Below are 14,808 nucleotides of genomic sequence, written 5' to 3'. Positions count from 1 at the left end.
TATACAATATATAATTCGGGATTACATTAATTTGTAAAATTAATTAATACAAAGAAAAACATAATTAAACTCTATACTTGACGAGAAGCATGGTGAAATTGCTATATGTGTTCAATTAAGTCCTCTTTCAATTGTCTATGCTGCTGCCTATTTCGAAGTTTGGCATTTCTTTGGAGAAACTGATGGTATGGTGCAAAATCTTCTTTTCCTAGCTGAGGTTGTAATAAGCCATTTTTAACATCATCATACTCTAAGCCTTGAGCAAAATTTTCTGCATAAGTGTCTCTTTCATCCTCAACAATCATATTATGTAATAATATTTTAATTAAATAATATTCAATATTAACTATGACATAAATAATTAATATAAATTATTAATTAAATAAAAATTTAATTATTTAATTTAATTAATTATTTTAATTATTAATAAACTAATTACGATTTAATTATTATTTAAATAATTAATATAAATTATTAATTAAATAAAAATATAATTATTTAATATAATTAATTATTATAATTATTACTAAATTATTTATTATTTAATTATTTAATACAATTAATTAAAATTTTATATAATTATTTATTTAAATAATAACTTGCCATTTGACAAGTTATTATTGGCCATCTCAAAGTCCCCATTCAGAAGGCCTAGTTTCTCTTGAAAATCGTGTGGGACCTTCTCTTATTTTCTTCCAACGGTTAGGACCTCTCTCTCTCTCTCAAAAAAAGTAGAATTGACACATTCATGCTAGGGGTGTGCATGGTCCGGCCCGGTCCGGCCCCAAATATTTTAGGGGCTATTTTGGTGTGATTTCACTGGGTCTAGGGTCGGGTAAGGGTCTCAAAAATAGACCCGGTCATTATTTCGGGTCGGGTCCGGACCATGGCTCAGGTCACCCGAAGTCGGCCCGGTGGTCCGGTCATCATACACCATTAATATTTTGTGTTATTAGTGATGAATGATGGCTATTCTTATGTGAAATTTAAGTATTGTAAACCTTAATATTTTGTGTTATTAGTTAGTATAAGACTATAAGTTAATGTTTTATGTTTAAAATGCATAAGATTTTAGATTAATGTATAATATTGTGTTATTTGTATTGATTTAAATATTTGGTGTTATTAGACAATATTAGTATTGATTATGGTTATGCTTTAATTTTAGAGAATAGTTGGTTCTTGTTATATTTTTCTAAGTGAATTTTACCATGCTAAATAATGGTTGGAGTCTTGAAAATTTGGATATTTTCACATGCTAGCTTATAAGAAGGTATCAAGGTAATGTAGTGTTAACGGCCCGGTTTTTCACCCGATTTTTATCCGGTATAATCGTGGCCCGAAAGTGTATAGGTTTCATCGGGTTTAGGGCCGGGTTCGGATCTAATAATAGACCCGGTATATATTTCGGGTCGGGTCTGGGTCACATCAAACCCGGTTTCACCCGACCCATGCACACCCCTAATTCATGCATTGGAGTTGCTCTAAGGAGACATGTTAAGATTACAAATTAATTTTTTTTAATACAAAAAAAAAAATTATTGTATTTATTTTGTATCTATTAAATAAAAAAATTTAAAATATTCAACTAATGATAAGTTTATTCGCACATATTAGCTAAATTCTTAAAAATTTTATTTTTTTAACTAATTTGGGTTCGTCTAGTGATTAACCCACTAGTTCGCTTAACCAAGTATTAGAATTCGAATCCTGTCTTATAAATAAGTAATTAGCAGTTGTAATGGGACTGGAAGGACGGGATTTTGCTTTACCCGACCCCGCCCCACCATACAATAACCCGTGTAAAACTCATCATGCGGCTGCAAATAGTAAAAAATCGAAACCTAATTTATCCCCGTCCGCTCCTATCATTATTAAAATCCAACCCAAAATAAAATTTTAAAATTTATATGACTATCATCACGTACATAACATAAATTAAACTAAAAACTTTTCAATTATACAATGTTATTAATTATTTTACTAATTGTTTTATCTATATTAGATATTAAAATTATATATATATATATATATATATATATAGTATTACCTAAATCTAATCCTTGTCCAGCCCCCACCCTACCCAAGACCCTGAGCCGACCAAATAAGGGAGGGTATCCGCAAGTCTGAGTTGTGTTGCCATCCTTGGCAGTAATTCATTAGTCAATGATAAACTCTTAAATAAAAATTAAATCCGCAACAAATTAATTATTGACTATAAAATACGGACATTTTACTGAGAGTTATTGTGTTTGTATGTCAGACACATTTTAGACAAACATTCATCGACACTCGTTCGACACGCGTGTCTGTTGTATCCAACTATGTCTTAATAAAAGATAAAAAAGTTTTCCCATGTCCGTGCCTCATCGATTTTTGAGAAATTTGAAAACTTCTATTAAAATAAATAACCTTTAACATGTATTAACTAAATCCTAATTTAAATATAAATTTAGCTAGCAGATTCTATTTGGATACGCATGTTAAAAATATATAATAAAAGAAATGTTAGGGATCATCAAAATTTATTATTTTTTGTTATTACTTAACTATTAACTCAATTCGTTTAGTCTAATTTATTTAGTCTAGTAATCCAATAAATATTTTATCACATATTTTTAAATATTAATGATTAAAAATAATAAATTCTGATGGTCCTCTAATATTTCTCTCTAATAAATATATTGAAAACTAAATTTTACATATTTTTTTATAAAAATATTCTTATTTTAATAGGTTTATTACATATTTAATACATTAAAAATATAAAATTTTATCATTTTAATAACTTTTAGTTAAATATTTTTTATTGTATTATTAAAATGTGTCTTTAAATAGATGTTCACACTACTAATAACTCAATTACATTAAAATAGAAAAAATAATTTTTTTTCTTAACCAGATGCCTAAATAATACTCTTTTTTTCCTCTATATATAAGAGGGGTAAGTATGGTTTTGGTCCCAAAAGTTTAGCGCCAGAATCGAAATCGTCCCTCTTGTAATTTTCGATTTAAAATCGTCCTTACTGTTGCATTTCATTTTAAAATCGTCCTTTCTAATAAATTTTTTTCTAAATGACAAAAATACTCTTTTTTTCCACCATTTCATTATTCTTGTTCTTCTTCTTTCAGGAGAATTGTTCTTCTTCTTCCATTAACAAATTCTTCAATTCCAAATTCAGAACAATTTCAAAATAAAAATTCTTCTTCCACTAACAAAACTCAAAATTTTAAAATTTTAGATACAGTTAACAAAATCCAATTACAAGAATTAAAAATACCCAAATTTATCTTCAATTACAAAAATAAAAAATCTATAAATTTTGGAAAATGAGAAACAGATTAGGAAACAAGAACAAATTAGGAAAATAAGAAACAAGAACAAAATAAGAAACAAGAACAAGAAATAAGAACAGATTAGGAAAATCCAGAACAAGAACAGATTAGGAAAATCCAGACCAATATCAAATTCAATAGCAACAACCAGATGCAGAAGAACAACAACATGGATCTTGTATACAATTAACCATTAACAGAAATTCAATAACCTAAGCTAATTCAACAACAACAATAACAATTCAGCAGTAACTTTCAGCAATTCAATAACCTAAAATCAACTAACAGAAAATTAAAATCCAGCTAAACTAACCCAGAATCAAATCAAAGGGCTGGAGGGAGGGTAACAGGTAGTGGTGGCTCTGATTCCTTATGCGGCAGGGACTGAGGGAGGGAAAGCAGGGAGGCTTGCTGGCGGTGGTAAAACAGAAGAGACTCCACGTTGCTGCGTGGTGGTGAAGCAGGGGAGGCTCCACGTTGCTGCGCCATGGTGAAGCAGGAGAGGCTCGCCGGCGGTGAGCTCTGGTTCGAGGAGATCTGAAACAGGGAAGAAGAGAATGAGGGGAGAGGGTCGCGGTTGATCTGGACAAGAGAGAGGCAGCGGCTGCAGCGGCGGGATGGCGAGACTGCGACGGCGGGACGACGGCTTCCCTTCCCCCTTCATCGTCATCATCATAAGAGTTCTGGAGGAGGCGGCGGCGACGACGAGGTCACGGCGTTCGAGGAGATCTGAGACAAAGAAGAAGAGAAGGAGGGAAGAGGGTCGCGGTTGATCTGGACAAGAGAGAGACAGCGGCGGAACGGCAAGACTGCGGCGGTTAGGAAGATCTGGCCAAAGAAGGTGATAGCCCTGTAGATTCGTTCCCATGGTTCGATCCTTCCCAGTAAAACGCGGCGTGTTCGAATTCTGATCGCTCGGAGCAAGGAGAGGAATTTGGGACAAAGAGGATAGGAAATGGAGCTGCTCTGCAGATGAATTCCCGGTGCATGTGTTCTTGTTCTCGAAAGCACTCCCAGTCTCTCCCCGGCGCCGGGCAGAAAATGGGACCGAAAGTAGCTATTTCAAAGAGATCCAAAAACAAATCAATAATTTGTTGCCCCTCAGTTAGATGATTTGAACAAAAACGGAATAGAAGGTGAAGCCTATAAGGATGCCCTGGATCTATCGAATAGGTTGGGTATATTACCAGATAAAGCAGCTTTGTGTGATGCAGCGGAGCCATGACAATTAGGATTTCAAGACGTAGCAAGTCCTATGATGCAAGGAATAATCGATTTACATCACGATTTCTCCCAAGTTTTTTGCTATTTTACTAGATCGAGATGCTTAGTAACTCGAAAGATAGGTTTTGGGTAAGAGATTCGAAGGGTTTTGGCCAAGGCAGCTTATCTTCCTCTAGCGGATAAAGTAGCTAAGCCCTAAGAAGCTAGATAGTTAGTTTATGGCTGAGGTTGCCATAGAGGAATCGAAGGCAGAGGTAGAGCTAAAAGACTTAAACGAAGCTAGCTCGGCGTCTAACTCAAACCTATAAATAGAAGACTGCTTTCAACTGCCTTTAGTCCCCGATCTGTAAAGTAAGGGCTTGAAACATTTTTACCCAAGTTAATCAAGAAAGAGCGCACCGCAGAATGATTCTAACCACCACTGGAACTTGGATTAAGAAGTTCAAGAGGCATCCTCCATTCATATCGATTTATGGAAAACCATATCATTCATCAAGAAAGAAAGATTTTTCCAAGAGGGCACCCCACCTTTGCCCCGCTAGCGGACTCACCCTCCTTTCTTTCCCCTACCTCCGGACACCTTCGAATAGATTTGATTGGGACGAAAGGCAGACATGGTAGACCAATCTATATATATGGCTTGTCGTACTAGCTTCGGGCTAGCTGCCTTGATCCGTCTTCTTAAGAGACCCTCCTGGCCCCACCCTAGACACTCTAAGATCCTTTTTCAAACCTGCTCCCATTTCGAGTCAAGAGATAGATAAATAGACACATCCCATTGCACTGATCGGGGGCGTTCGTAGTGACTGAGGGGGTCGAAGACCAAGAAGTGGGTTATTTATACCAAGTATCCCCTTCCCTCTAGGCTAACTGAACTGCCTTTCTCGAGGGAGAGAAAAGCCAAAGCGTAATGCTTCTATCATACTGGGATTTCTCCTGCGAATAAGGAAATAAGACTCTTAGCTTACTCTTCTAGAGCTAGAACAGGGGAATTCAAGTATGTTCTTTCTACTCCTGCAGAAAGAAAGTAGTAAGATTTAGTTCAAATCCGTGCTTAAAAGATTTATGATGCCAAGCAGCAACTAATAACCTGGGGCTTTTTGCGTCCTTCTTCCCTGGAAGAGCAACTGAACCTTCGCTACGTTCCAGCTAGTCTCTTGCATTTTGAGTACCTGATCCTTATGTAGCCAGACCAAGGCTAAACCTCCTCGAACTCTTACACCCGGAGAAGACCGGCATGGGCTACATGAGCCCCCAATAGTTTACCGGATAAATTGAGTTGTCGGGCATTCCCGGCCCACCAAGCGAAACCGGTGGTTTCTTGGTCACAGCGCTGAGTTTCAAGACTCTGGGACTAATAAGTTTCTCTTAATCACGGGGCGCTTGAGTGCCCCCTCTTTTGGTTAGGGAATCTTAGCGAATGTCCGGATTAGCGGAGTTGGCCCCTATAAGCTATTAAAAGCATTAAGCAGTTGTTTTCGTTTCAATAGCCGGCAAAATGACTACAGGATCATCGGTCTACTCTACCTCAATTCACCATTTGGAACTTTATACAGAAGGTTTTTCCGTACCAGCTCCTTCCACCTATACCGCAGTTGAAGCACCTAAAGGAGAATTTGGTGTCTTTCTTGTCAGTAATGGAAGCAATCGTCCCTACCAAAGCAAAGCGTCACGACAACAGAAAATTACCCTTCTGAATGGAATCTAAAGTAGGGGGTTTAGCCGCCCGCCTCACTTTGAATAAAAAACATATTAAAATCCCGGGCCAAAATCTTCCCTTCCCCCTTCATCGTCATCATCATCAGAGTTCTGGAAGAGGCGGCGGCGACGACAAGGTCACGGCGTTCGAGGAGATCTGAGACAAGGAAGAAGAGAAGGAGGGGATAGGGTCGCGGTTGATCTGGAAAAGAGAGAGGCAGCGGCTGCAGCGGCGGAACGGCAAGACTGCGGCGGCGGGACGGCAGCTTCCCTTCCCCCTTCATCATCATCATCATCAGAGTTCTGGAGGAGGCGGCGGCGACGACGAGGTCACGGCGGGAATGACGGAGGCTCGCCGACGCCGTCCCCCTCCCCCCTTCCCCCTCCCCTCCCCTCCCCCTTCGTATACCCTTTTCTTCCACCCCTTCCCCCCAATGCGTTTTCTTCCCCCTCCCCCAACACGCGTTTTCTCTCTTTTTTTTTTAATTTTATAATTTTTATTATTAAAATAGGAATAGGGGTAGTTTATGAATAAAACAAAAAATTTTATTAAAAAAGACGATTTTAATATGAAAAAAACATTAAGGACGATTTTAAATCGAAAATTAGATGAGGGATGATTTCGATTCTGGCGCTAAACTTTTGGGACCAAAACCATACTTACCCCTATATAAAATATACGCATTCTTTTTCAGAAGATTAAAATAATATACCCTTTAGTCTATTTATCCAAAAGAGCTATCAATAATTATATTATATAAAATATTTTAACTTGATTATTACAATAATAAATATATTGTTGGTATTATTATTATTATCAACTAACCAAATAATTATCATTTATTTATATATATAATTATAATTATTATTAATAGATACTTTTGACAAATTAACTAAAATGTATATTATTTTAATTTTACAGAAAAAAAAGTTTACATTTTATAAATAAAAGATATCATTTAGACATTTCACATAAGAGTGAAATATCATTTTTCATTGAAATATTATTCGGTATATATATATATATATATAGGCTAGACATTGCTCTACATGATACTTATTATGTGGTAGCACATTTCCATTATGTACTTTCTATGGGAGCCGTTTTTGTACTGATTCCGATTTCCCTCCCACTTTTATAGCCTTTGAAATGGAAAGCAATAAAGAAGAAAGTCAACCTCTAAGTCATCTAATATCTATTAGAAATGCGTCCGAGATTAGGGGAGGTTCTTATTCCGGGATAATAGAATAACCGGTAGAACCAACCGGTGCTACCGACTCTATTCCATATGCCAAAGCTTGGAGTGGGAGTTCCGGTTTACTTTGAAGGCAGAAGCTCATCCGAAACTAGAGCTGGAAACGCCTCATTTCGTTTCGTTCCCGTTCTATATATATATTAATTAAATAATCAAAACCTAGAATATAAAAATAAATAAATTTGTTCATAGTACTGCAATAAAAAATACAAGATATCAAATAGTTATTTTTATATACGGTGACTGATTAGTGATTAATTTTTTATGTATGTTTAATATAATTATTTTATTTAATATATACTTGTCCACTTAAAAAGTTATAATCACTGCAACAATATAGACTATTTTTAAGGATTATTATGTGTCAAAAAAAAATTAAAATTCATCAAAAAAAATAAATTTTGACACTATTTTAACTATGAAAGTATGTTAATAAAAGTTTTGTCAAAAATAGTATTTTTAACATATAAATAATTGTAAAAAAAGTTTAAATCTTATTTTGATAAATATTGGCCATCAAAAATAATTTATTAGAAAATTTTGAGAATATATTTTTTGTGATACTTATTAACCGTCAAAAATACTATTTATTTTGACATTTATTGACCATAAAAAATTCTCAACAAAAGTTTTTAACAAAGAATGAGATGAGATCTTGAAACTGAAGAATAAACTGGGATTTTGAAGATGAAGAATGAGTAGTATGATCCCAAACTGAGAGTAGTATGATGCAAAAATTGACGAAGCTCAACGAAAAAAAGGAATAATGGAATATGTTGAAAACAAATGAGTGTCAAAATTGAGAAATAATTTTCTACAATCAAATTATAAATAAAAAAAACATATAAAATTTGATATTTGTGATATTTGTCAAAAATATATATTAATTTTTACACTTAACTATGACTGTTAAAAAAATTCATGTTAAAATAGTTCTCTTTTCTTGTAGTGAATATTTTATTCGAAGAATTAAAAGTTTTCCAAAACCGTATATAAGAGATAATATAAGATCATATTAATTGATTTGTTTCCCTATTAAGGTGATGTTATAATTTATTTTTTGTAAAATATAATTTTTATTTTAAAAATATTCTTTTAAGACAAAAATATTAACTATTATATATTTATATGTATTATTTTATAATTTTTAACAAAGTAATTGTCATCAAACGTGTCAAAAATTAAAATAAAATGTTAGTTGATTATGTAATGCTCTCGTTTATTTGTGCTTTTAACACACACAAAAAGTACATTTAAAAAAAATACTTATTTTATTTTGAGCTATTTATTTTTGTACTTATAATAATAATAAAATTAGTAAATTAATAGTTTCCTATGTATTTTGAAGAGAGAAAAAATATGAAAAAGGTAACAATTACAATTTTATCTTTTTATATTTTTAAAAAAACTAAAAAAGAGTTTTATGAATTATATTCAAATACAAATTATTTTTCTAAAATTTCTATTTATATTTCTTAAAAATTACTTCATTCAACCACGCAAATAAACAAGACGGCCAAATAACTAACATACATCTGGATATAAAAACTAGTGCAATAGTACTCTATTAATTTGAGTATTTGACTAAAATAGTATTAGTTAATATATACATATATATACGCACGAAAATATATAACAATACTTGATTGAAAGAAAATGGAATACATTATTTTATCTTTATTTCATTTGCAAAACAAAGAAGGAAGTGAGTCAACAAACATAACTAACCGCACCACCTAGTTAGCTACCTCGATCCATCAACAAGTAACAAAACAATAATTAGGGGTGTACATGGGACGGGTAAAACTGGGTTTGATGTGATCTAGACCCGGTCCGAAATATATATCGGGCCTATTTGTTAAACTCGAACTTGGCCCTAGACCCAATTAAACCTATACACTTTCGAACCACAATTATACCGGGTGAAAACCGGACCGTTAACATTACATTACCTTAATACCTTCTTATAAGCTAGCATGTGAAAATATCCAAATTTTCAAGACTCCAACCATTATTTGACATGGTAAAATTCACTTAGAAAAATATAACAAGAACCAACTCTTCTCTAAAATTAAAGCATAACCATAATCAATATTAATGTTGTCTAATAACACCAAATTTTAAATCAATATAAATAACACAATATTATGCATTAGTCTAAAATCTTATGCATTTTAAACATAAAACATTAACTTATAGTCTTATAATAACTAATAACACAAAATATTAAGGTTTACAATACTTAAATTCCACATAAGAATAGCCATCATCCATCACTAATAACACAAAATATTAATTATGTATGATGACCAGGTCACCGGGCCGACTTCGGGTGACCCGAGCCATGACCCGGACCTGACCCGAAATAATGACTAGGTCTATTTTTGAGACCCTTACCCGGCCCTAGACTCGGTAAAATCACACCAAAATAGTCCCTAAAGTGTTCGGGGCCGGGCCGGATCTTCGAGTCGGGCCGGGCCATACACATCCCTAACAATAATGTCCATATTTATAAACTACGAGCGTTCAAATTCAAACGGATGTAAATTAAATTTGTCATCTAATCTAATTTAAATTTGATTGGATTCTATTTTTTTGTAAACTGTTAGATTAAATTAAATTTTTGATCTATTTTTCATAATTGATCCAATCTAATTCAAAATGTGCAATTTGCTATAATATTATTATTATATTTATAGTTATTGTTATAACATGTTAATTTGTTATATATTTTATATTATTTAATTCGTGTATTATTATTATTTAATAAATATTTTATGTTCAAAATGTGATTTATTTATTTTAATTAACTTATAATTTTATTTATATTGTTATGTTATTGTTGGTTTTTTAAGATATTATTGAGACTTGTTATGTCATTGTTAGTTATTTAAAATTTGATATTGACACTTGTTATATATATTTAATTTTTTTAATTTATAAAATCGCAAATACAATCCAATCCAAACCGCTTGAAATTGGATCGATTTTTTTCCAAATCACATCACAAATAAAACTAGTTTTCGAATTGGATGAATTTTTGACTCAAAATTAATCCAAACCGCACCGCAAATACTCCTGCTATAAACAATTTTTTGATTTCCCAATACATATTTCACAAATCAAAATAAATAATCAACATAATAATTAATTTGTCAAGGACATATATAATTATATATGTTTCTCTCTAGCTAGCTCCCCCTATCCCTTCCAAGCAAAAACCGCTCTTTAAAATCTCAACAACAGTTAGATCAAGTCTTAATACATGCTATGTATAAGACAAAAATGCAATAATAATAATAATAATAATAATAATTAAATAAATGAAATAAATTAAGAAAACCAGGAAATTCGTCAATTCTCGAAGTCATCGCAGTGGAACATTGGCACGAACGAGTGGATCTCGTTGAACAACGTATCATGATCTCCTCCTTCATACTTATTTGAATCTTCATACTCAAAATAAGTTTGAATGTCTTCAGGGAAATTGCACTGTGGCAACTCATCACTACACTCTGCTGGTGTTGATGGATTATTGTTATTCGCCACTGATGACGTCATCTCCATCATTTCCTTAAACTTGGACGACTGAAGCAGAAGCTCTAGGGCTGACGTGGCACCAGGTCGAGCCTGACCCAACTTACTTCCATTATTATTATTAATATTATTATTATTATCAATATTATTATTATTAATGAATAATGGTTCGTGGTTGAAGAGGCTATATTCGTGTTCCTTATTATTATTATTGAAGTTTGGTGTGAAGTTGGTGTTATTGCAATTAGGGTTGACGTCATCAACGGCAACAGCAGCAGCAAGATTAAAACTAATCCTGTTGTTATTATTATTATGATCATTTTCGTTGCTGTTATTGTTAGGCTTAAGCCACTTAATGTAACGGCTGAGATCGAAATTGGTGACGGCGTTAAGTCCACGGTATTCAATAGCAGCCATGTCATAGGCAGTGGCAGCTTCTTCTTGTGTAGCTGCAAAAAATTCAATTTTATATTTATTATAAGGTATGCATGCTATGTATGTTATGATGAATTAATGTTTTAAATTAATGATAATAATGGCATATGCTAGTGCGTGTCACTACTCACTCTACTACTACTAGTAAGTAAAGGTTAAAAATTTTCAAAATCGGTTAGGGTTGGTGGAACTTCCTACCCTATTGAATGTGACTGATTAAATTTGCCACACATAGCACATGTATGCCCATGCAGATGGGGTTGAATTGAATTCAATTAAATTAATTAAATATCTCTTTATGGTATTTGGTGGTTTGCAAATTAGATTACGATAGTGTATACGACGAGTTTATGCACGCCCTAACAGAATGAGTTAATTAGAAAATGATGAATAATGAATAATAATGCATAATACGTCATATATAGTATATGTATGAACAACAACAATAATAATAATAAGGTGAAAACTCAGGTGCAGTCGACTTCACATGAAGTCTTTAGATAATTTGACTTATTTACTGCACCTGAATTTTCACCTAATAATAATAATAATGTATGTTATTAATGTAACGTACCATAAGTTCCAAGATAGAGATATTTATTCCCAAAAACTCTGCCTATCCGAGCCTCCCATCTTCCGTTATGATGATGTCTGATCATGTGATTATTAAACGTCATGAATTTTAATATTTCTGATTAATTTCATGATTCTGACGATGATTATATGAATATATATAAGCATGTGACATATATATATACCTTGCAACACCTCTATATTTAGAAACTCCCCGGGAAAATCCACTGCTTTTCCTGTAAATACAAAGATTTAATTACTTTAAATTGATTACTTTAAATTAAAAGAGGTAAGTATAATTGTATAAGATTAATTACCTCCTTAGTGATCCAATATACTCCTCCCTTGATTGACCCTCCATTTCTTTCAATTCATTCTGGTACTTCGATACCTATAATTATTGGAACACAAATAATTTTAATTTGTAATGTCATATGTATCTTTTTTTTTTTTTTACATAATTCATAATGTTAGAGTAATGTAAAAGTACCGGAAAATTGAGAATGGTATCTTGACCCCAGTATTTGAGTGCTGCAAGATCATAAGCATGTGCTGCGGCCTCTTCATCGTCATAAGCACCTTAATTAACACACACTTGGATGATTAATTCCCTTAATTACCTTAATCAACATACTTAACATAATGTATATCATATACGTACCAAGGTAGACTGAAGAAATTACATGATGAGAAGTTATCCACAACACGATTGAGATGATTCCATAAGAAAGAAACCAAACCTAGCAAATTAGTACATTGATTATTCAATATGAAATCAAATTAAATTAAACTAATTATTTACCTTGTCGTCCCTTCTTGTTCTGAGACTCATTCCAGCAATTCTTGTCCCACAGATGAGCTTCATATCTTCCCGTCCACCTATGCCTATGATATCATCCATAATTAGCGAAGCGAAAAAAGAAGCGAAAAAAAAAAAAGCAATAACAATAAATAAAATAATTAAAATACCGAGTGACTCCTCTGTAAATCGAGCTTCTTTGAGGTGGAGAGTCTCTAGGGACACTCCTCCTGGTACGTTTCACCTTGGTAGTACTGCCATTGATTACACTAAGATTATGATTATTGTTCTTGTTAACTTGTGACGCCTTTCCCATGAAGAATAGTAGAAAAATAATGAAGTTAGTTGCACCAAGGAGTAAGAATAAGAAGAGAAAAAGTATAGAGTAGAATGGTGCATGCAAATAATATATAGTAGAAAGTAATTAAGGGGGTTAATTTAAAGGGGATGGGGGGGAGTGTTGTGTAGTGCTGGCAAACAGTGGGGATATAGCCGGCTGAAAGAATGGTTGTTAGTGGCCGTCTGTGAAATCGGCTCTATGTTAAATTCTTTCTTGCTCGTCTTCTTAGACTCTCTGTGGTGTTCCTTTCAACACTTTTGGAATCTACCTTCCTATATCTCTCATTCTCATCTTTTATTATTAACTCCATCCCTTGTTTTCTACTCTCTTTTTTTATTCTTTTGCCTCACTTTTTTTAAGCTTCATTGTTTCCTAGCTTGCTAGCTATGCTTATATTCAATATTCCTAAATATTAGCACAGTATTTTTTGTCAAGAATTTAATTTTGATACACTATATATCAATGTAAAGTAGTTTTATAGGTAATGTCATATAAAAAAAAACTATTTTTTATATTAATCGCTTGAATAATTATCTAAAAAAAACTGATGTGATTGAATGATTGTATAAAATATTTTATACTGTCAGTGTATAGTGTATGTATCAAATTAATCTCTTTTATATATGATTAATATAGATTAATTAATATTTTATATTTATACTATTAAAATTATGATCAATATTGATTAATTATTATTATTATTATTATTATTATTATTATTATTATTATTATTATTATTATTATTATTATTATTATTATTATTATTATTATCGAACAAATTATAAATAAAAAAGTTAAATAGTAGTCTTAGAAATTATTTTTATAAATTTACAGTAGAAAATAAAGTGGCGTGATAGGTTCATTATCAATGTTGCATTATTTTACAGTTAAATAATATTGAGAGGGGAAATTTTAAGAAGGTATAATTTAATTAATTTTAAGCCATCATATTAAATTTTAAAAAATAAAATAATATTAAGTCGTTATTAACATGACGAAATAGATATACCCAGTCACAATTACTACATTCTGTATGTGACTTTTGCAATAAATTTTCCAAAGTCACACACACACATATATTCAAAACAATTTAATTTTTTAAATATTTTATCAATCTTGTTAGATAATTAACAGGGTTCTAACTAATAATAAGCTAACAAATACTTTTAAATTACTATATTTATATTAAGTAATTGTTATTAAATAGTAATTATTTAAATTTTATTTTTTAAAAAATACAAAATTAATTATTATTAATTATAATTGTTTAAAATTGATTGATTAAAAATTAATTACTTATATTTTTTCATATTTTATTGGTCTTGGTAATAAAATAAAGAGGCATAATTTAAACAATACAGCATCCAATTAGTTGTAAAATACCACTTTGCAATAGGATTATTCATTAATAGCCTTAAAAACGCCGTTTTAACATTCATTTGATTGCTAAGTTCATTTATAACATTCATTTGGTACCGAAACCAATTCCATTCAATTCCATGCATTAAACAACGTGTTTCTATTGACTATTGAGTATTGAGCAAGGAGCGCAGTTATATATCTTTAGAGGAAAATAAATTAAAGAAGGAAAGATGTCATAAGCATGGTTG

General features: G+C 32.1%; 1 protein-coding gene across 3 annotated transcripts; it reads right to left on the bottom strand.

The window, feature by feature from the left end:
• Positions 1–10,741: 10,741 nt before the first annotated feature.
• On the bottom strand, positions 10,742–13,317 carry LOC107615558 (AP2-like ethylene-responsive transcription factor At1g16060). 3 transcript variants are annotated; one of them, XM_016317615.3, is made up of 8 exons: positions 13,029–13,317; positions 12,862–12,944; positions 12,721–12,729; positions 12,550–12,638; positions 12,377–12,450; positions 12,245–12,295; positions 12,061–12,137; positions 10,742–11,500 (listed from the first exon to the last, which is right to left on the bottom strand). In XM_016317615.3, exons 1-8 carry the CDS (start codon positions 13,172–13,174, stop codon positions 10,869–10,871), a joined length of 1,161 nt encoding a protein of 386 aa, XP_016173101.1. In that variant the 5' UTR covers positions 13,175–13,317; the 3' UTR covers positions 10,742–10,868. The 3 variants fall into 3 exon arrangements, with proteins under 3 accessions (XP_016173101.1, XP_088358378.1, XP_088358377.1); XM_088502252.1 differs by having other exon boundaries at positions 12,862–12,918; positions 13,069–13,317; XM_088502251.1 differs by lacking the exon at positions 12,721–12,729.
• Positions 13,318–14,808: the final 1,491 nt, after the last annotated feature.

Source organism: Arachis ipaensis, chromosome B1 (genome assembly GCF_059453495.1).
Source record: "Arachis ipaensis isolate K30076 ecotype BB chromosome B1, ASM5945349v1, whole genome shotgun sequence".
Classification (NCBI taxonomy): domain Eukaryota; kingdom Viridiplantae; phylum Streptophyta; class Magnoliopsida; order Fabales; family Fabaceae; genus Arachis; species Arachis ipaensis.
The sequence above is the reverse complement of the archived record's forward strand: the minus strand, read 5'-3'. Positions and strand labels throughout refer to the sequence as shown.